The following is an 18,982-nucleotide window of genomic DNA, read 5'->3' as shown; positions in this document are numbered from 1 at the left end:
TGATGTCGAAAATGGTGTGCACTAGGCATATCTAGTCCAGTCTATTTGTAGGGATATGTCCCGCCAAATATTGGATTTCATGGAATTCACGACATAAGCGTGTACTCTGACTATTTGCATTTCCACGGGAATCACGATATAGCCGTGAAAGCTGACTACTTTGGCGCGAATTGAACTTGGACAATTTAAGGCCCGTTATAGTGGTTTGGGGGATAAAAACATAAATTAAGAAAGTTTATAAAATGTCAACTTTCTTAATACTGAACCGAATTTAATAAAATTTACATGGAAATTTACGTTATGAAATACAGATAACCATGAGAGGTATTTGTGACAGGAAAGGCCGTACCGGCGACAGTAACCATCGGAACAAATCAACACCCTTTACAATATTTACAAATTTATTTACATAAGATGATTATTAACAATGAATAGATGATATGAAAAAAAAACTGATTATAAGAAAGAAAAAAAAAAAAGTTCTGTATCACCAGATACAAAGTTCGTATAGTTCCATTCTAATGTGACGTGGTACAGTTCTTTAATTTAATTGCGAACTTTAAGTAGCACAAACAATATATGACGTATCTTTAAATCAAGTCCCTTTAAACCGTGAATACGTTGATTCCGTATTGGCTCCCTATGGTGGTAGGTGATTGCATCCCTGAGCTGACTTCAGAGGATAACAAAAATCAGCGTCTTTGCGGTTTACGGCACAACCATGGGACGAAAGCTCTGCGCTGGGAATATCACATCCAGGCGAGTGAAGACAAGTTAACCTCGGGCATTGTACTTCCGGGTTATGACATCACAAGGTAAAATCATCTGGCGGAAGAAGCTAAAATATATAACATATGGTAAGCACCATAGCAAAACAAATAAGTCAGGGCATAAAACTGCTCCTTTGGGTACACCATACCTCCGTAGGCTCCCATAAATAATACGTGCTACTTATATAAAATATATGTGCTACTAAGTTCAGACGTCACGTGATTAAAATACGTCACTAATTACTTCCATTATTACAAAAATTACTTACTTAAAAGACTAAAGTCAAAGTATGAAAAGATATGAAAAGTTTATGATGAAAAAATATAGTAATGGAAATGATAAACTGCAGCTATTATTTACAACTACAAATTAACAAAATTCAATGTAAATCAAACGTTATATCATAGTTGGCATCCATATAATATCTAATGCCATACAACAAAACGGACATTGTATGTATATGCAATAGACTGGCACACAATTTCATATTACAATAATATTTTACATACAAGGTACTAGACTTGCCATATAGATTTATACATTACAGTGCAATGCAGTATCGGCGTTCCATAACAACGAAATGTTTGACATATGTTTTTGAAACAGTGCTTTGTAAATTATCATGTTATAAATTTCAGTACAAATTTTACATCTTATATAAACGAAACATTTTAGATTCCTCTTTCCAAATAATTTACAAAAGTCTGAAAAATTTAATAAATTATCCTGACATACCGAAACTAGCCAAAATCACATGCCGAAAAGTAAATGTTACAAAATTCTGTAGAATGCACAAAAATTTACCAAATAAAAATCGTAATGCAAAAATCTTACAAAAATCTAACAAATAAATTTCTTACCTCGATCGAGCATAAATTTCTAGCAAGAGAAATTAATCAGACATAGATTCGTCTATAATGTCGGAAGGTGGTGTGCGCAAGGCATATCTAGTCCAGTCTATTTAAAGGGTAATGTCCCGCCAAATACTAAATTTCATGGGACTCACGGCTAAGCCGTGGACTATGACTATTTCTATTTTCACGGGATTCACGATATAGCCGGGAAATCTGACTACTTTGGCGCGGATTGAAATTGACAATTTAAGGCCCGTTATAGTGGTTTTGGGGATAAAAACATAAATTACTGAAGTTTATAAAATAGCAACTTCCTTATTACTGAACCAAATTTAATGAACTTTACATGGAAATTTAAGTTATGAAATACAGAAAAACATGAGAGGTATTTCATGCGTGAAATATGACATTTACCTCAATAACTCAAAAATTTACAAAAAGATGATGCAATACCTGCATTTACACTACAGATAAAATTAGGCCCGTATGTCAATTTGTGACAGTATTTGATGCGTAAAATCAGGCATTTACCTCAATAACTCAAAAATTTACAAAAAGATGATGCAATACCTGCATTTACACTACAGATACATTGAGGCCCGTATGTCAGTTTGTGACAATCAGTATCAGACGGAGTGCACTGAGTGTTAAAGAAATCTATTTTTCGTATATCTTCTCGGAATAAGTCTATGTCGATCGAACGCAATATTCTGTACGACACAGTTTTGTTGTACTGGAACTGGTTTGGAAGCTTTAGCGTCGAATATCACAGCAAAATGATCAAGTGACATATTTCCATTGGAATCATAGAGTTCAGGATCTATGACCTCGATATTTGAAACCGTAACATCATTATCCCTGGTTATCACTACATCCAACGTATGTCCAGCAACATGTGTTGGTTCTAGTACACGTTGCATCGAGACTGCTTGTAAACTCTTTTGTGTCACTATTGTCCGGTAAATCAAGATGGAAGTTAAGATCCTCCACAATAATGGTGGTCTTGTCAATTGTAGCATACTTAATTTGGCCATTCTTGGTCTAGGAAAATATTTGTGTTCAAACCGTTTTCTTTGGAAGGGGTAGACCTGTACATCATGACAAGCCGTAGACCTGCGGAGTGTCCGCCTGTGACTACATTGCAATCCATATACTCAAATTAGAAAAAAGTTGTCTTTGCTTGATGTGTCAAAGTTCACTTGTATGGCTACCTTGTGAATGATCGTTACGCCCCAACCGCACCTACCACCACGAGCGACATGTTTCATTTTGTATCCATCGGGCACAAGTTTGCCGATGCACGCTTTGTCAACAGAGCTACAGAGCCATGTTTCAGTTATGGCCCAAATGTCGGATTCATTTGTAAGAATGAAGTCACATATATAGAGTGTTTTATTTTTCACTGATCGTGTGATTGAACAAATCTTGATGTATTTCCGTCTCTTAACTAATGTAGAGTTTTCAGGATTTATCAGTATCCAGTTGTTATTATTTACCCCATTGTTAGTGTCCCATGCTCGTCTTATCTGATTTTTCCCACCTCGAGTCCCTCTATATTGCATTAATCGAAATTCTTTCAATGTTTTGATAATCATGGGATTAGGTCTCTTTTGTGCACTTGGTAATTGTCCAATATTGTGCAACTCTGATCTTTTATGAATAATCCTTGGTGACATTCGCTCACTGAAACACATTATTGCTGCAGGCTATTAAAGAAACATTAACAAGCAATAATGATTTTGAATTTGATAAATCAGACATTGCCCCAATAAGTTTGGAATTTTATTTAAGTTGTTTTAAAATCCTAATTTCAATTCATGATAAATTTATGTTGGACTTGGTAATGTCAAACTTTCATACATGACTCGGTTTTGTATAACTCTGTGGATACAATTTATAATTCACTTGTTGACGGTAATTTTGGTGATGTTTTATATGCTTTTAGTACTGCAGATTTAACAAGAGCTTATCCATTTACAAAAGAGCCAGGCAGGGTTGGATATTCTGAAATTGAAAAAGATGTTATAAATTCAATAAGAACATATGTTACAGATGTATTCGGTAGAATAATCAACTTTAATGGAGCTGAAACAAGTTTTTCACTAATTTTAGAAGAAATTTAAATAGATAATGTACAAGAAAGTTTATGACAAAAATGAGCTTTATTCTTAAAATGCTGGCGCCGGAATCTTTGACACTTTAAAAAAATTGTTTTCGTCTTCCATCACGAAAAGGGTCTTGGAAACTGCAGGAAAATCCGCTCTTGAAAGTGGAACAAAAAAGATTCGAACGGGAGTTGGAAATTTAGCTAAAAAACTGATGTATAAAGAAAGTGTTTTTGGTAATTAAATTGCTAAGGAATTACAAAAAAAAAACAAAAACAAATAAAGATTCAACTAATGATGATATAAATATTAATAACGATGATATAAATATTAAAATAAATAAATCATTGCCAGATTCGGGAACGCGTAAACGCATTAGGAGGTTAAAAAAATATAAAAGTTCAATTTGTAAGGAATAAACAGCAGCAGACTTCTGTGTTTTACAATTATTTTAATTCTTCACTGCAAGCGCTTTCAATACATATATCTTCAGGCAGTTTACATTTTGAAATAATGTACAATGACGTCACGTCATAACAAAAATTACGGGAAACGTCGTAAACAGACGTTGCGGCAAACTTCAAGAAAAATAAATTATACACTCAAGAATACCCTGTGTATGTATGCACACAAAACTTGAAACAGATATATTATACCATTTAAAAGGGAGTTAATAACTGTGCTTAAAACATATTTATGCTCGATATATCAGTTTAACAAATAATATCAAGATGATTAATTAAAAAGTAATAATAGCTTAAAAATCAGTTATGAATACAGTAAAGAGAAAGAATTGCTCAAATTACCCTCACGTTCTTTATGACAAAAGTGGTATATAACCAATGATAGATATAGCATCAAAAATTAAAGGGAGGTAATAAAATTTAAAGCTAAAACTGTATTTCAGGAAAGAAAAGAGATAAAAATTTAAAAACAGAGCAATATAGTACGTTAAATGTACACAGTTGATGGTATTAATTTCTAAACAATTATGACCAATACTATTCCACGTGTAAAGATAGATGAGCAAGCATATATAAAGAGGAGATTCTAGTTACACTGAACATAAACAAATAAATTTAAGGAGCTCGCCATACTCGCGGGCCCCAAGAACTACTAACAAACGCTGTTAAGTTCTGGTTTCAAAACGTTTATAAAATATAGTTCTTTCTCATCTCTGAAACTGTCACTAGCAGTCAAATTTTTGTAAAGAGGGAATATTTCAAACTTCCCACCAGAGCATTTATGGATATGTTTATTTACTTTCAGGATACGTAGTTCATCATTATTTGTTTGTTGTCTATGTAGTGTCATTCGTCGGCACAGTTCATTCTTTGTTTGACCGATGTAAAATTGTTTGCAATTCGCGCAGATGATAGAATAAATAACATTTTTTGAAATACAATTCATATTCTGTTTAACAGTAAACGTTTTACCATTTGAAAATCTAATTGAGTCACCTTCTAGCAAATCTGGACACGTCTTACATCTGCTTCTGTTACACTTTGTTACAGTCGCGATATTTTCCACCATATCAAATTTCGATTTAGATAGAATGCGTTTTAAGCTTTTTGGTTGCCTTTTACTATTTATTATTCTTTTCTGTTGTAAAACATTTTTCATCCTGTCACTGTTCTGCAGCATTGCTTTGCATGTTTGTATTGCCGGCGACATGTTCTTATTACGTGGGTTAAAAGTTGTTACAAATGGAATGACATTATAATCCGATGTTTGATTTTCGCGATTATTCGTTGTTATAGGTCCTTTTGATTCCGCCTTTGATATTCCGTGCTTAATAATTTCTTCCGGATAGTTTTGTTTCAATAATTGTAACTTTAATTCTGAAAGTCGTGTTTCTTGTAACTGTTTATCTTTCACTATAGTGATTATTCTTGAAGCTAAATTAAACGGTATATTAACCTTAGTATGTTTAGGGTGGCAGGAATTAAAGTTTAAGTAGTTATGTGTGTCAGTAGATTTACAGTACAGGTCCGTCGTTATACTATTTCCAGATTTTTTAACAAGAATATCTAAGAATGGCATGATAACATCATTCTCGCTGCATGTGAACTGTATACTAGGATGTAAGTTATTAAGTTCTTGCAAAAATTCTAATGCGTTAATTTTCTTGTTCAAAATTAAAAAACAATCATCCAGAAATCGCTTCCAGAACGCAACGGTTAATACACGATACTATAAATAAGTATGGCAAAGGTCTAATGAAAGAAGAAAAAGACTATTTATTAAAAATTGAATACACAACTAGTTATTTCTACGGCTTACCAAAGATCCATAAAAGTAAGATAATAGCAGATGAACTAAAGAAACAAAACTCCGAATACATAAAAGTCCCAATCCCAGATGACGTTCCTTTCAGACCAATAGTCGGTGGACCTAATAGTGTTACGCAGAGACTCAGTCATTTTCTTGATATTATACTAAAACCATTTTGTGAAGAGGTCCCCAGTTTCATCAGAGACGACTTAGATTTTCTTAACTATTTACCAGAACAGGTCGAAGAGAATTCAACACTCGTAACCTTTGATGTAATAAGCTTATACACAAATATCCCTCATGACCTTGGATTGGAAGCCGTTCGTTTTTGGATAGAAAAAATACCAAGAAAAATAGAGACACGTTTTAAAATAGCGTTCATTCTTAAATCTCTTCAAATTATACTACAGAACAACGTTTTTTATTTTGACGGTAGATTCTACGTCCAGAAAAAGGGCACAGCAATGGGTACGAGGGTCGCTCCAACTTACGCAACATTAGTACTTGGATACTTAGAGGAAACACTTTACAACAATATAAAACATAGATACAGTTCTGAATTTGCCAGTTACTTACGCCTTAACTGGAAGCGATTTCTGGATGATTGTTTTTTAATTTTGAACAAGAAAATTAACGCATTAGAATTTTTGCAAGAACTTAATAACTTACATCCTAGTATACAGTTCACATGCAGCGAGAATGATGTTATCATGCCGTTCTTAGATATTCTTGTTAAAAAATCTGGAAATAGTATAACGACGGACCTGTACTGTAAATCTACTGACACACATAACTACTTAAACTTTAATTCCTGCCACCCTAAACATACTAAGGTTAATATACCGTTTAATTTAGCTTCAAGAATAATCACTATAGTGAAAGATAAACAGTTACAAGAAACACGACTTTCAGAATTAAAGTTACAATTATTGAAACAAAACTATCCGGAAGAAATTATTAAGCACGGAATATCAAAGGCGGAATCAAAAGGACCTATAACAACGAATAATCGCGAAAATCAAACATCGGATTATAATGTCATTCCATTTGTAACAACTTTTAACCCACGTAATAAGAACATGTCGCCGGCAATACAAACATGCAAAGCAATGCTGCAGAACAGTGACAGGATGAAAAATGTTTTACAACAGAAAAGAATAATAAATAGTAAAAGGCAACCAAAAAGCTTAAAACGCATTCTATCTAAATCGAAATTTGATATGGTGGAAAATATCGCGACTGTAACAAAGTGTAACAGAAGCAGATGTAAGACGTGTCCAGATTTGCTAGAAGGTGACTCAATTAGATTTTCAAATGGTAAAACGTTTACTGTTAAACAGAATATGAATTGTATTTCAAAAAATGTTATTTATTCTATCATCTGCGCGAATTGCAAACAATTTTACATCGGTCAAACAAAGAATGAACTGTGCCGACGAATGACACTACATAGACAACAAACAAATAATGATGAACTACGTATCCTGAAAGTAAATAAACATATCCATAAATGCTCTGGTGGGAAGTTTGAAATATTCCCTCTTTACAAAAATTTGACTGCTAGTGACAGTTTCAGAGATGAGAAAGAACTATATTTTATAAACGTTTTGAAACCAGAACTTAACAGCGTTTGTTAGTGGTTCTTGGGGCCCGCGAGTATGGCGAGCTCCTTAAATTTATTTGTTTATGTTCAGTGTAACTAGAATCTCCTCTTTATATATGCTTGCTCATCTATCTTTACACGTGGAATAGTATTGGTCATAATTGTTTAGAAATTAATACCATCAACTGTGTACATTTAACGTACTATATTGCTCTGTTTTTAAATTTTTATCTCTTTTCTTTCCTGAAATACATTTTCAGCTTTAAATTTTATTACCTCCCTTTAATTTTTGATGCTATATCTATCATTGGTTATATACCACTTTTGTCATAAAGAACGTGAGGGTAATTTGAGCAATTCTTTCTCTTTACTGTATTCATAACTGATTTTTAAGCTATTATTACTTTTTAATTAATCATCTTGATATTATTTGTTAAACTGATATATCGAGCATAAATATGTTTTAAGCACAGTTATTAACTCCCTTTTAAATGGTATAATATATCTGTCTCAAGTTTTGTGTGCATACATACACAGGGTATTCTTGAGTGTATAATTTATTTTTCTTGAAGTTTGCCGCAACGTCTGTTTACGACGTTTCCCGTAATTTTTGTTATGACGTGACGTCATTGTACATTATTTCAAAATGTAAACTGCCTGAAGATATATGTATTGAAAGCGCTTGCAGTGAAGAATTAAAATAATTGTAAAACACAGAAGTCTGCTGCTGTTTATTCCTTACAAATTGAACTTTTATATATTTTATACCTGCACAAGGATTTTACTGACTTTTTAATATATATATATATATATCGTATACATGTTTAGATCAAAACAGTATTGTGAAAGATACGAACTAACCCCTATATATATATATATATATATATATATATATATATATATATATATATATAATTATATATATATATATATATCGTATACATGTTTAGATCAAAACAGTATTGTGAAAGATACGAACTAACCCCTATTCAATTAGATACAGCTTTAATTTCCGTCCTGGGAAATATGTTAAACAATAAAAGGTGGGTATCACTTTACAATTAATGATAGAAGTTCATATTTTGATTGGTTTGATGGTTAGTTTGAAGTAAGTCTTAAAGTTAATAAACTTGCTAATGGTAACAATTATGCTGATGGAGATCAAATTGCTTTAATTAATAATGCAGCTTCAGTAATTGATCAGCTTATAGAGTAACAAAATAGAAATATTGTTCATGATTGTAATAATTTACACAAGGTAATAAATTAAAAAAGGAATAGTCGAATTATCTAAGGATTATGCAGAATAAACTGGAACAAATGAATTCATTTGTTTAGATACAACAGATAGTGCTAATGCAGGGATGATCAAGCTGGATATAATAAAGGTTTTGATATTATGAAGGAATTCCATTAAATATTTATTCATTTTTTTTTCAAGGTTTGAAAGAGAATATGTTATTTTCAAGTCAAATTCAAATAACACTTAAATTAACAAATGATGATGAATTAATTTACAGAGATAATGCTGCCGATTCAGAGAGGGTAATTGTAACTAAATTAATTTTGTGGGTTCACTTTTGATTTTTCAATGATTATGGAATTAATTGAAATTCTGAAAGATATACGAAAGGAAGGTAGAAATACCTCCGAGAAATGATAACACAGTCGGCAGATACACAACAGAGTAATATAACTTTTAAATGTTGGAAATTTTAAAAGTCAGTTTTGATTTGTTCATTTTAATTTAGAATTTAAAAAGGAAGGAATTGCAGAAGAGCCTAAGCATATTACACAAACAACTAAATTAAATGTCCCGCCAGCAGCTAATATCCGTGTTTACGCGATTGTATTGTATAAAGAAACAGTTGAAATAAACACTATTGCAAACAAACTTGTTATTTCTTAAATAATATATTTCATATTATATATAATGACATTAAATTATATTGAACATAAAGTAGATTTAGATGGATAAAAGAAAAACTTAGCAAAAGCTTATAATGATAAAATACCATACAGATTGAAATATGCGTGTAAACTTTCCTTTACTTTTAACATAAACACAGATTAATTTAATTGAAATGTTTATTAGGAATAAGAAGGGATTGCAAATTACAATTAAAAAAAAGCAACAACAAAGAAAACATTTGGCTAGTCAATATCAAAACGGATGTTTTCTTGGCGTATTGGATGATTGTTAGGTCTAACAGTGCTTCCGGTAGCTGCAAAAATAGCTTCAATTAGGTGCCGTGGCTTTGAGTGGGCTGTCTAGTACAGGTGTTAGTAAATTACTTGGAAACGGTATGATCTCGGTGGCTAATAATAAGAGAAACATGATAATGCCATATTTTACACCAAATCAAAGAAAACAATTAAGGGGAACTGTTGTAATAAAACTAATTCAAAGACAAAAACAAGACGGCGGGTATGCAGGCTGCTAGTCTCGGAATACTTTTTATAATATCCCTGTTAAGTGGAAAAGGTATACAAATTGATTCTCAACGGAGACCTTATTGACGAATTCCTATTGTATAACAAAAAAATAAAACTTGTAAACAAACCTATTTCTTATTTTGAAATAAAACAATGGGTTAAACAACTTGGTATCAAACATTTTATGGGTGTTTTAGCAGAAATAATATACCAAAATATCATTAAAAACGAGTGTGGAATTATAAATGTGGATGACTTTATAGGACCTGGAACACATTGGGTATGTTATGTAAATAAAAATACTTTGACTCATTCTGACTACCTCCGCCAGAAGAAGTAATCAAATATATACCTGGAATTAAGTATAACAACATACAATATCAAGACAAAAATAGTGTATTATGTGGTTATTATTGGGTTTTTTTTTACATAAAAAAATGTTACAAGACAAAGCGGACAAAGAACCATGTCCCTAGGACTAAGGTCAAAGTCACACTTAGAGGCAAAAAATCAGATACAAGAATGACATTTTCCGGTGTATTTTTTCTTCATGCTTGGAGGGATATTAAGGTTACATTGCACATATGTTCACCACTTTTAAACGGACTGAAATGTGCAAGACCCAGGTCCCTAGGCCTAAGGTCACACTAAGAGATCAAAGGTCAAATTCAAGAATGACTTTGTCCGGAACATTTTTTTCTCATGCATGGAGTGATTTTGATGTAACTTGGCACAAATATTTTACACTATAAGCCACCCTTGTTTTTAGAATAACTTCCCTTTGTTATACTATGATTAGCTTATACTGTAATATTTCTATTACTGGCCGTAGGGAAAAATCGAGACCACTTTTCTTAGGTACACTCGCATGTTACATCCAATTTTTATGCGTATATATCTAACTATATCTACCTGGTAAAGATTTTGTGTAAATTTATATTATATAGAATTTTTATGATAAACTTCCCTTTGTTGTTAGTATAACTAACTTATAACATTTTTATAATTGAAAATACAGGTGCAATTCGCTACAATATTTTTTACATCATTAACAGTTAAGTTCATTATCAATACTGCCGTAAAAGTAGGTGCCTTCCAGAAAGGGACTTTGTATTGCTTTGCCATACTTCATTCACTTGTTGATAATAGTTTTATGTGTGATGACAGCAAGTGTATCTTTTCTAATTTATGTGAGGTTTTGCATGTGATCATTAATATTTTTAGGTTTGTTAATGTGCAATGCCGTTAAATATACCAGTGTATAGAAATAGACGTTTAATTAAATAAATCACTTTCAGTTTTTGGCTTGGGATAAATGCTGGTAGTCGGGGTTTGTCTTCCGGTCGTAGGTACAAGCCACTAAGAATCCGATCCTTGCTTCATCCAAAACTAGCGGCATCAAAAATTGAAGTGTCTGGCTCCAAAACACTCCTCCACATGCATACCTCTTTTACTGAATCGGCTTTTCGATCAAATATATACGCGACAACTTGAAATTAATCATCTAATTTCAACTTGTCGTGCTATAAATTTACCGCAAAAGGTATAAATCTTGAAATTTGTCGTGCAAACGTCCAATTTTCAACCTATAACCAAGCGTGAATTAAGCGGAATATCTTCAACTGCCAGGACAATTTTTACCCGGAGTTCAAGTCTCTACACTGGTTATCAGTGTCTTGGTAAAGTTTTATATTATAACCAATTTTCATTACACTTATTTTTTTTATTTTTTAGACTTTCGTATCTGCATCGTGAATTTTTCTTGTATAGGTAATAAGATACATACGGACAAATGGTGCTGCCGAAATTCTATCCTAACACGACAATTTGAAGTTAAGAGTTCTAATATCGCCTTTTCTCGAAAAAAACACTGACACGAAAAGTAGAAGTTAAGACTTGATTTTCTACTTTTTCGCCCTAAAACTTCAGTCGACAAGTTGATGTTTGCACGCAAATTATAATGTTACAAGCTTCGACTTTTCAACATTTAGAGGAAATATCATAGCGCAAGAAGTTCAAATTAGCTTCTCTAATTTCTATTTTTTTTTCGTGGTAAATTTTTGACCGAGAAGTTGAAATTTGTGAGGCAATTGTCATGTTAAAAACTTCAAAATTTCAAAGTTTCGCGAAATATTTGCAGCGCGAGAAGTTGAAAAAAAATGCTTAATTTCAAGTTGTCGCGTATTTATCTGGTCAAACAGTCGATGGTGAGTTCTAATATCGCCTTTTCTCGAAAAAAACACTGACACGAAAAGTAGAAGTTAAGACTTGATTTTCTACTTTTTCGCCCTAAAACTTCAGTCGACAATTTGATGTTTGCACGCAAATTATAATGTTACAAGCTTCGACTTTTCAACATTTAGAGGAAATATCATAGCGCAAGAAGTTCAAATTAGCTTCTCTAATTTCTATTTTTTTTTTCGTGGTAAATTTTTGACCGAGAGGTTGAAATTTGTGAGGCAATTGTCGTGTTAAAAACTTCAAAATTTCAAAGTTTCGCAAAATATTTGCAGCGCGACAAGTTGAAAACAAATGCTTAATTTCAAGTTGTCGCGTATTTATCTGGTCAAACAGTCGATGGTGAAAAGATGATTCCGTACTTTTTGACACTATAATTGAACGATAGAAATATAGATGGCAATGATTGTAATTTGGATTTTTTTTTGTTTCTGATGCCCAAATAACATTTCTTATATCGGTCAGCCTTTTAGCCCCTTTCTTTTCATCACAGGCAGAAAAGAAAACGACAGTTGCTACCAAAACCTTATTTATATCTCCATCACCATATATATCTAGAATGCATCACTATTTTGCCCTTTTGATAACTGTTGTTTTTGCCAGTGCCAAATAGCTTGGTAACATTATCGCATCCAGAGAGATTAGGGGCTGCATAAAGCTGGGATGAAATAACTAATTGTGCCTTACACGTTTTTACAATATCCACTGTTGTCCGCAGAGCACCAGTTCACTACATCTGACAAATCTCTCAGTTCGTAAAAAATCACTAACTAAACAAATCCGACTGTCGTCAAATGTTTCATACAACATTAGCTGTGGAACTGTGACATCAGCTTCCTCTTGACAAGTCCTTAATTCGTCTCTATTTATGACAACTCTCATTTATATCACTCAGCGGATCTCTGAGAAGCATTTGCTTGTGAGCTTGTGACTGAAGACTACAGGTTGCCTCATGGCATTGTTTTTTGTTTTTTTTTGTTTTTTTTTTGCTCACAAATCATGTCTACCGGTTTGTCTGGATGCGATAATGTAACCCAGATAAGTGGCATTTGAAAGGCAAACGTGGCCAAACAGCTGACAAGTGGGTGCAATTTAAACACACGTAGGGATTAAGATGAAGATGTGATCAATATTTTTGAAGAAGCGGTCTGTTTCATTGCAGCCTGTTATGGAAAGATAGGAGCTAAAGCCCGTCAGATATGACGTTTTGGAATCAAATGTGAGAATGAAAACCATTCAAAATATCCCCAAACATCAATCTTTATGAACTACGCCAGACACATTCTATGAGAATTTCAAATGAGCACCCCTACAGACATGCATCGGGAGGAGTGTTTTGGACATAGTCCTTACAGATTTTGATACTATCACTTATGTATTGTGCAAGATCCAAACTTGAATAGGTCTGTACCGATGACCACATCGGAAGACCAGCCCCATCCCCCCGGCGCCAGTATGTATCCTGCAGCTTATCTGTTATGACTGGGCATCAGAACAATCATTTGAAATATCTAGCTGTTGTTTATCAGTACCTCACCTCGCCTGCATAAAATTCTGTAACTGCTATCAAACCTGTAACGAAGGAAAAAGATGAGATATTCAGTCATACAGATGATGATTTAAGTGATTCTGGTAGAGACTACCTAAACTGAACTATTTTATTACATGTCAAGTTATCGTTTCGCTACCTGTCATTTTAATACCTTAACTCTTGTAGTTCTGTTTGTGGACCCGATAAACGAGAGGATTAAAATTAAATGCCATCATTTGAAGGTTCATACAGTCAAAACATGAATAAAACCCTAATAAGCGTGTTTTTCCTTCCAGGACTCTGTCACAAATCATAACATGTTCCCGTTATTTGTATTTAAATCGTAATGTTTTTGAAATCAAAGAATATCCATTATCCATCTCTTTTTTTAATAAAAATGTTGAAAAAACAATAGAAGCGTCGTAAACATATTCAATTATTACACTTTACGGCCATTTATTAGTCACTATTATTAGCCATACGAAATTTCATTATATACTTATGGATAGTGTTTCGCATCAAATTTAGTCTAATTATACATATGGATAATCGAATAACTTAATAACAGAAATCCTGAAACAAAGCATTTTATTTCACATAGTAATAAAGAGAAGTCTTGGGCTTACTTGGTATTACATGGAAAACTTTAGCAGCAACGTCTGATTTAAATGAAATACACGCATATCGGTGACGTGTTACCCCACATATATATGAGAGACTTTGAAGGGGAAGGCGAAGGTTGAAATCTCAAACTCTCTAATATCATGTGTTCCTTCAACTTTTTAACTTTTCAGTGCATATTAAAGTAGCTGCTTTGATTTTTCGTAGAAACTTGAAACAATAACTCTAAGGAAGTAATTATTTATTTATTTTCTCATATATGCGTAAATCAAAATTGATAATAAATGTTCTGGAACTCTTCGGAACGTAGAATGAGTAGCACAAAACATGCAGCTTGCCTTTAGCACAGAGGAATCATAGTCAATGACATTCTCATATTGTTTTGAAGAGTTCAGGGCATACATCCAAAAATCTGACATGCGTAGTAAGAAGTTATATACGGCACGCTATATTTCTACCTGCTTTTAAGTCTTTGAATACTTATACTGGAAGTTGCACTTTAAAATTTTGTACACAATAAAATTTCAAACTTAGTTATTTTGTTTCTATCTTTCTCAATTATTGATCACTTATACCATGTAATGAGCAGTTTACTAATGTGTAGACAATTATACAGAAACTGATTCAATGAGCGGTGGCAGTTATTATAATCATATCCTACGACAAAAATGTAAATAATAAATGATTGCAACATGATTGTTCCTACGTAGTGTCTATGGAATTTAGAAACATTGCGTCCAAACGCTAGCTAATGTTATTTTCAAAGTATGAATTGGTAGATTATCAGATTTTCATCGCAACATGTGCACACTCTTGAAGAAACTGTTTTGTTCAGTGTGAGTAAAGGAATGAGTGCGTATTTCCCGATGCGAAGCCATCTATCCGTTTGTGTAAGATGCCTTTGAATTTGTTAAATGCCAAAAGAAAGTTTTGATCGTTTGCCTGACAATAACGGAATTTAAAGTAACATTTTTATGCTGTTATTAATGGAGTCATACACCTGATATAAAATTACATATCTACGTATTTTCTAATGGATTTGAAAACGTAGTAAGTAACAGGTTGAATTTTGACATTTGGATTCGTTCAAAGTATAGTACAGTTACTTAGGGCTTGTTATTTATTTGCTATCTGACTTACTGTAACCTTTAAGACCAGTACTGATTATTCCTATGAAAGAGGGATTTGCGTAGATCACTGCTATCCATCTTGCACATTAAATGGTCAGATATTATCTATTCAAAAAGCTCTAGGCTAACTTAGCCGGACAAATCCGGATCTCGCGGACAGAAATGGCAGTGTCTTGGAGTAAAAATGTTAATTAGGGCTTTTACTCATGTTTTCACTTGATGAACATTCGAGTTAGGGTTTTTTATGCTCGTTTGTCGGAGTCTGCGAACAAAACTACGAGAGTTAAGGTATAAAAATGATGGAGTGCGAAATGAAAGTCGAATTTAACATAGCAAAATGAGAGGGGTTGGACAGGGGCCGATCGGTGTTGCTTAAAAAAGAACTTGCTCGTCAACGGAATCTCGGGGCAAAATGTCAAGAATTAAGTGACATGATCGATTTAAAATTTCTCGTCGTTGAGTCCAGTCAATGTTAATATTTCGTTTAATATGTCGAATCAAAGCCAATCAATGAAGACATGCACGAAACAAATATGAGAACAAAGTGCATAGGAAACAAGATATAGAGGTACAATTGTCATCCCAGGATGATAGGATTTAAATCTGAAACGGGTGCATATTTTGCAGAATATTTAAAGTACATTCTAAACATTTTTCAAACTGGTCTATTCGTTGAATGTTACATCATGTTTATGTGAAGTACCAATTTTAGTAGGAAAAACACATTCTATTTCTATTCATTTTAAATTCCATAACGTCTTTTTTATGATTCCTGCTGATGTTCCGCCTTAATTCATTCTCTAATCGTCTGAGAAATGTGCTAATACTGTAGGGGATTGATGTGAGTAAATACACGTGACTATTACGAACATATATTTGCACAAAGACAGAAATTGCAACATTTTTTGGTATATTTATTTATATAAACACCTACTGTTTGCTTATATTTGGAGCAAATTCAACTTATGAGTCACTTGGCTGGAAGCACTGATTAACAGTTAGATATTGATCAAGTGTGGTGTATGATTTTACATAGTTTGATAAATTGTTCAATCGCCTGCAGATTTCACAGTTTCTGTTTCCAGGCCAGCGGATGCTTACGTACCTGTCTTTATTACGAAGAAATTCTATATATTTATCCTTGTCGTTAGCAAGATTGGAAAGAAAATCTACTAAAGTGGATACTTTAGAAAAATCCGCCGTATTTATGTAAGTTTTATAAGGAAGTAAACGATTATAATTAGCACCACCTCTTACAACAATAATCCAACTTGAATTGTAATGATGGAAAAACTTTTCAGATATATAATCATTACAAAAAGAGTTTTCAAATGCTAAGAGGAATTTATAGGTGGGAACAATTTGTGCAAACTCTTGCATGCTGACTTTTCTCCCATCTGTGCCACAGCCTCCTAAGATATCTACGTCAAATCCGTTCTTTGTCATTTCTATCACGTATCGTCTTCGAGCACTAGCAACCTCACAATGGCTGACCATCCAGAGAGCATTACGTGTCTTGGAATTATAAACAGAATCATAGTCACTTGAAGTTAGTTCTTTTGTTCGTACTAAACAGCCATAAGGATTTGGTATATCCGAATCAAGCATATATAGACTTGACCAGTTCATCGTGTTATGCCAAAATTTTGACCGGTAATCAGCATTATAGAAATGTTCTGGAGGTTCTACTGTGGTAAATATCCATGCCTGGTTTGGATTACGTTGTTTCATGTTAATTGGTGGCTCTTTTCCCATTCGTTCATTTCTAATCCCTATGTAAAATATGACGGCATTTGCGATCGACAGTTTATTCTTATCATGTGAAATTATGCAGTTTTTATATTCGCAATCTTTATAAACTGCATCCTTCTTACCCAGTTTTCTCATGTATTCAGGTTCGTTGAAAAATAAAATAATCTTTTGTCCAATTGTTGATTTTATTTCTCCAGAAAAATTGTCGAAAATATTCCTTGTAAAATACAACCTATTCTTGGAGCTGAAATGATTAATTGTCGTTACAAAGGTTCTGTTCTGCCATAAATATGTCGAAAAATTCTGGATGCTATTTTGCTTCTGTTGTTCCGTTTCCCTATTTTGTATAATCCTTAAAGCTAAATTTAGAAATATGATGAAGGAAAAAAGAGCCAGGGTACGCACATGAAATTTCATTTTGCTTACCCTGACAAATGGTTTTGTAAATGGGAACATATTTTATCATTTTGTTTTACCATCCTATAACTAATACAATCAAGTAAAAATTAATATCACGATAAATGAGTTACATTTTCAAACTCTACCACATGCTGTTTCTCTATTCATTAAAAGTATTCTTTTTTCCATTGACCGTTTATATATTTAAATCTAGGGAAAATGTGATTCGATAATTACATAAGTAGATAATATAAATGAGAGAAATAGCAGATACTGAACTTGGAAATCAGATATGGATAATAATAGCACACCAAGTCCAAGGCAATAAGATTAAATGTAACAGTCACAGTCAGACTTTTAAACTTCGCATGGGTCTGGTTAGATATAAATGACCAAATAAAAAAATAAATGAAAATAACTTCAATCACAGAGTAAAACTATTCAACTCCTCGCGAAAATATTATTCCCATCACATGCTAAGTAGTTGTCCCAGGTTCACGATATCAGTTATTGATATCTGATTTTGACAAATAACTTCTTTAAAGCTTCAAAATTTTAAAACGATATTAACCATTGAAACAAAACGTGTCATATAATACTTTTATAAATTATATCAATGCTAGTATTGACCATTTACAGCTGGTCTTATTTTAAACGAAAGCCTCCTAAGATATGTATATATATATATATTGCTAATATGTCTAGTTTGGTAATAATTGTTGGTTTGAAGTCTGTTAAAGCTGTGTGCAGCATAATGTATGAAATACTTGCGATATTTTGTTCATCATATATAACAGCATATATGTGATAAAGCTCGACGAAAAGCGGTGCAAATTTGATATGCTTCTGGACAGAATGTTTGTGGTGGGTGTTTGATTAGTTGTGAATAGTACGTCACCATGCTTAAGTATATTTTGTATATATAGTGAAAGTGAAAAATATACAAAAAAAAAACTACAAAAAATACACACATAAAAATAAATAAGAAAACAATAGTGCTAGTTTCCAAGGTAAAGATTAGCCATAGTCAGGCGGTGCAAACTGCCTCCCTAACCATTGGTATCGCCTCACACCGACCACCAAAACTCTGACAGTACCATAGTAAAACAATATGACATATAATGATGTATAGTACATAAGTTATGAAGTTGAATTTGTGTTTTATATAATCATTAAAACGAAAGAAATATGCGATAATCTTTTTTCAATTTTCTTCATTTCTACCGCCCGCTTAGTAAGAAAGCTGAATGCTTGTATTTGCAAAAAGT

The 18,982-nt window shown here is 32.9% G+C and overlaps 1 protein-coding gene across 1 annotated transcript; it reads right to left on the bottom strand.

Annotated features, from left to right (window-relative positions):
• Positions 1-14,605: 14,605 nt before the first annotated feature.
• Positions 14,606-18,126, bottom strand: LOC128554242 (alpha-(1,3)-fucosyltransferase C-like). Its single transcript, XM_053535490.1, has one exon. The coding sequence runs from the start codon at positions 17,769-17,771 to the stop codon at positions 16,527-16,529; it is 1,245 nt and encodes a 414-aa protein (XP_053391465.1). The 5' UTR covers positions 17,772-18,126; the 3' UTR covers positions 14,606-16,526.
• Positions 18,127-18,982: the final 856 nt, after the last annotated feature.

This window comes from Mercenaria mercenaria, unplaced genomic scaffold (assembly GCF_021730395.1).
Source record: "Mercenaria mercenaria strain notata unplaced genomic scaffold, MADL_Memer_1 contig_4867, whole genome shotgun sequence".
In the NCBI taxonomy this organism is placed as follows: Eukaryota; Metazoa; Mollusca; class Bivalvia; order Venerida; family Veneridae; genus Mercenaria; species Mercenaria mercenaria.
The sequence above is the reverse complement of the archived record's forward strand: the minus strand, read 5'-3'. Positions and strand labels throughout refer to the sequence as shown.

What these genes read in the sequence shown, in the direction of transcription:
- LOC128554242 (XM_053535490.1), bottom strand. Translation starts at nt 17,771, where the DNA reads ATGTTCCCATTTACAAAACCATTTGTCAGGGTAAGCAAAATGAAATTT.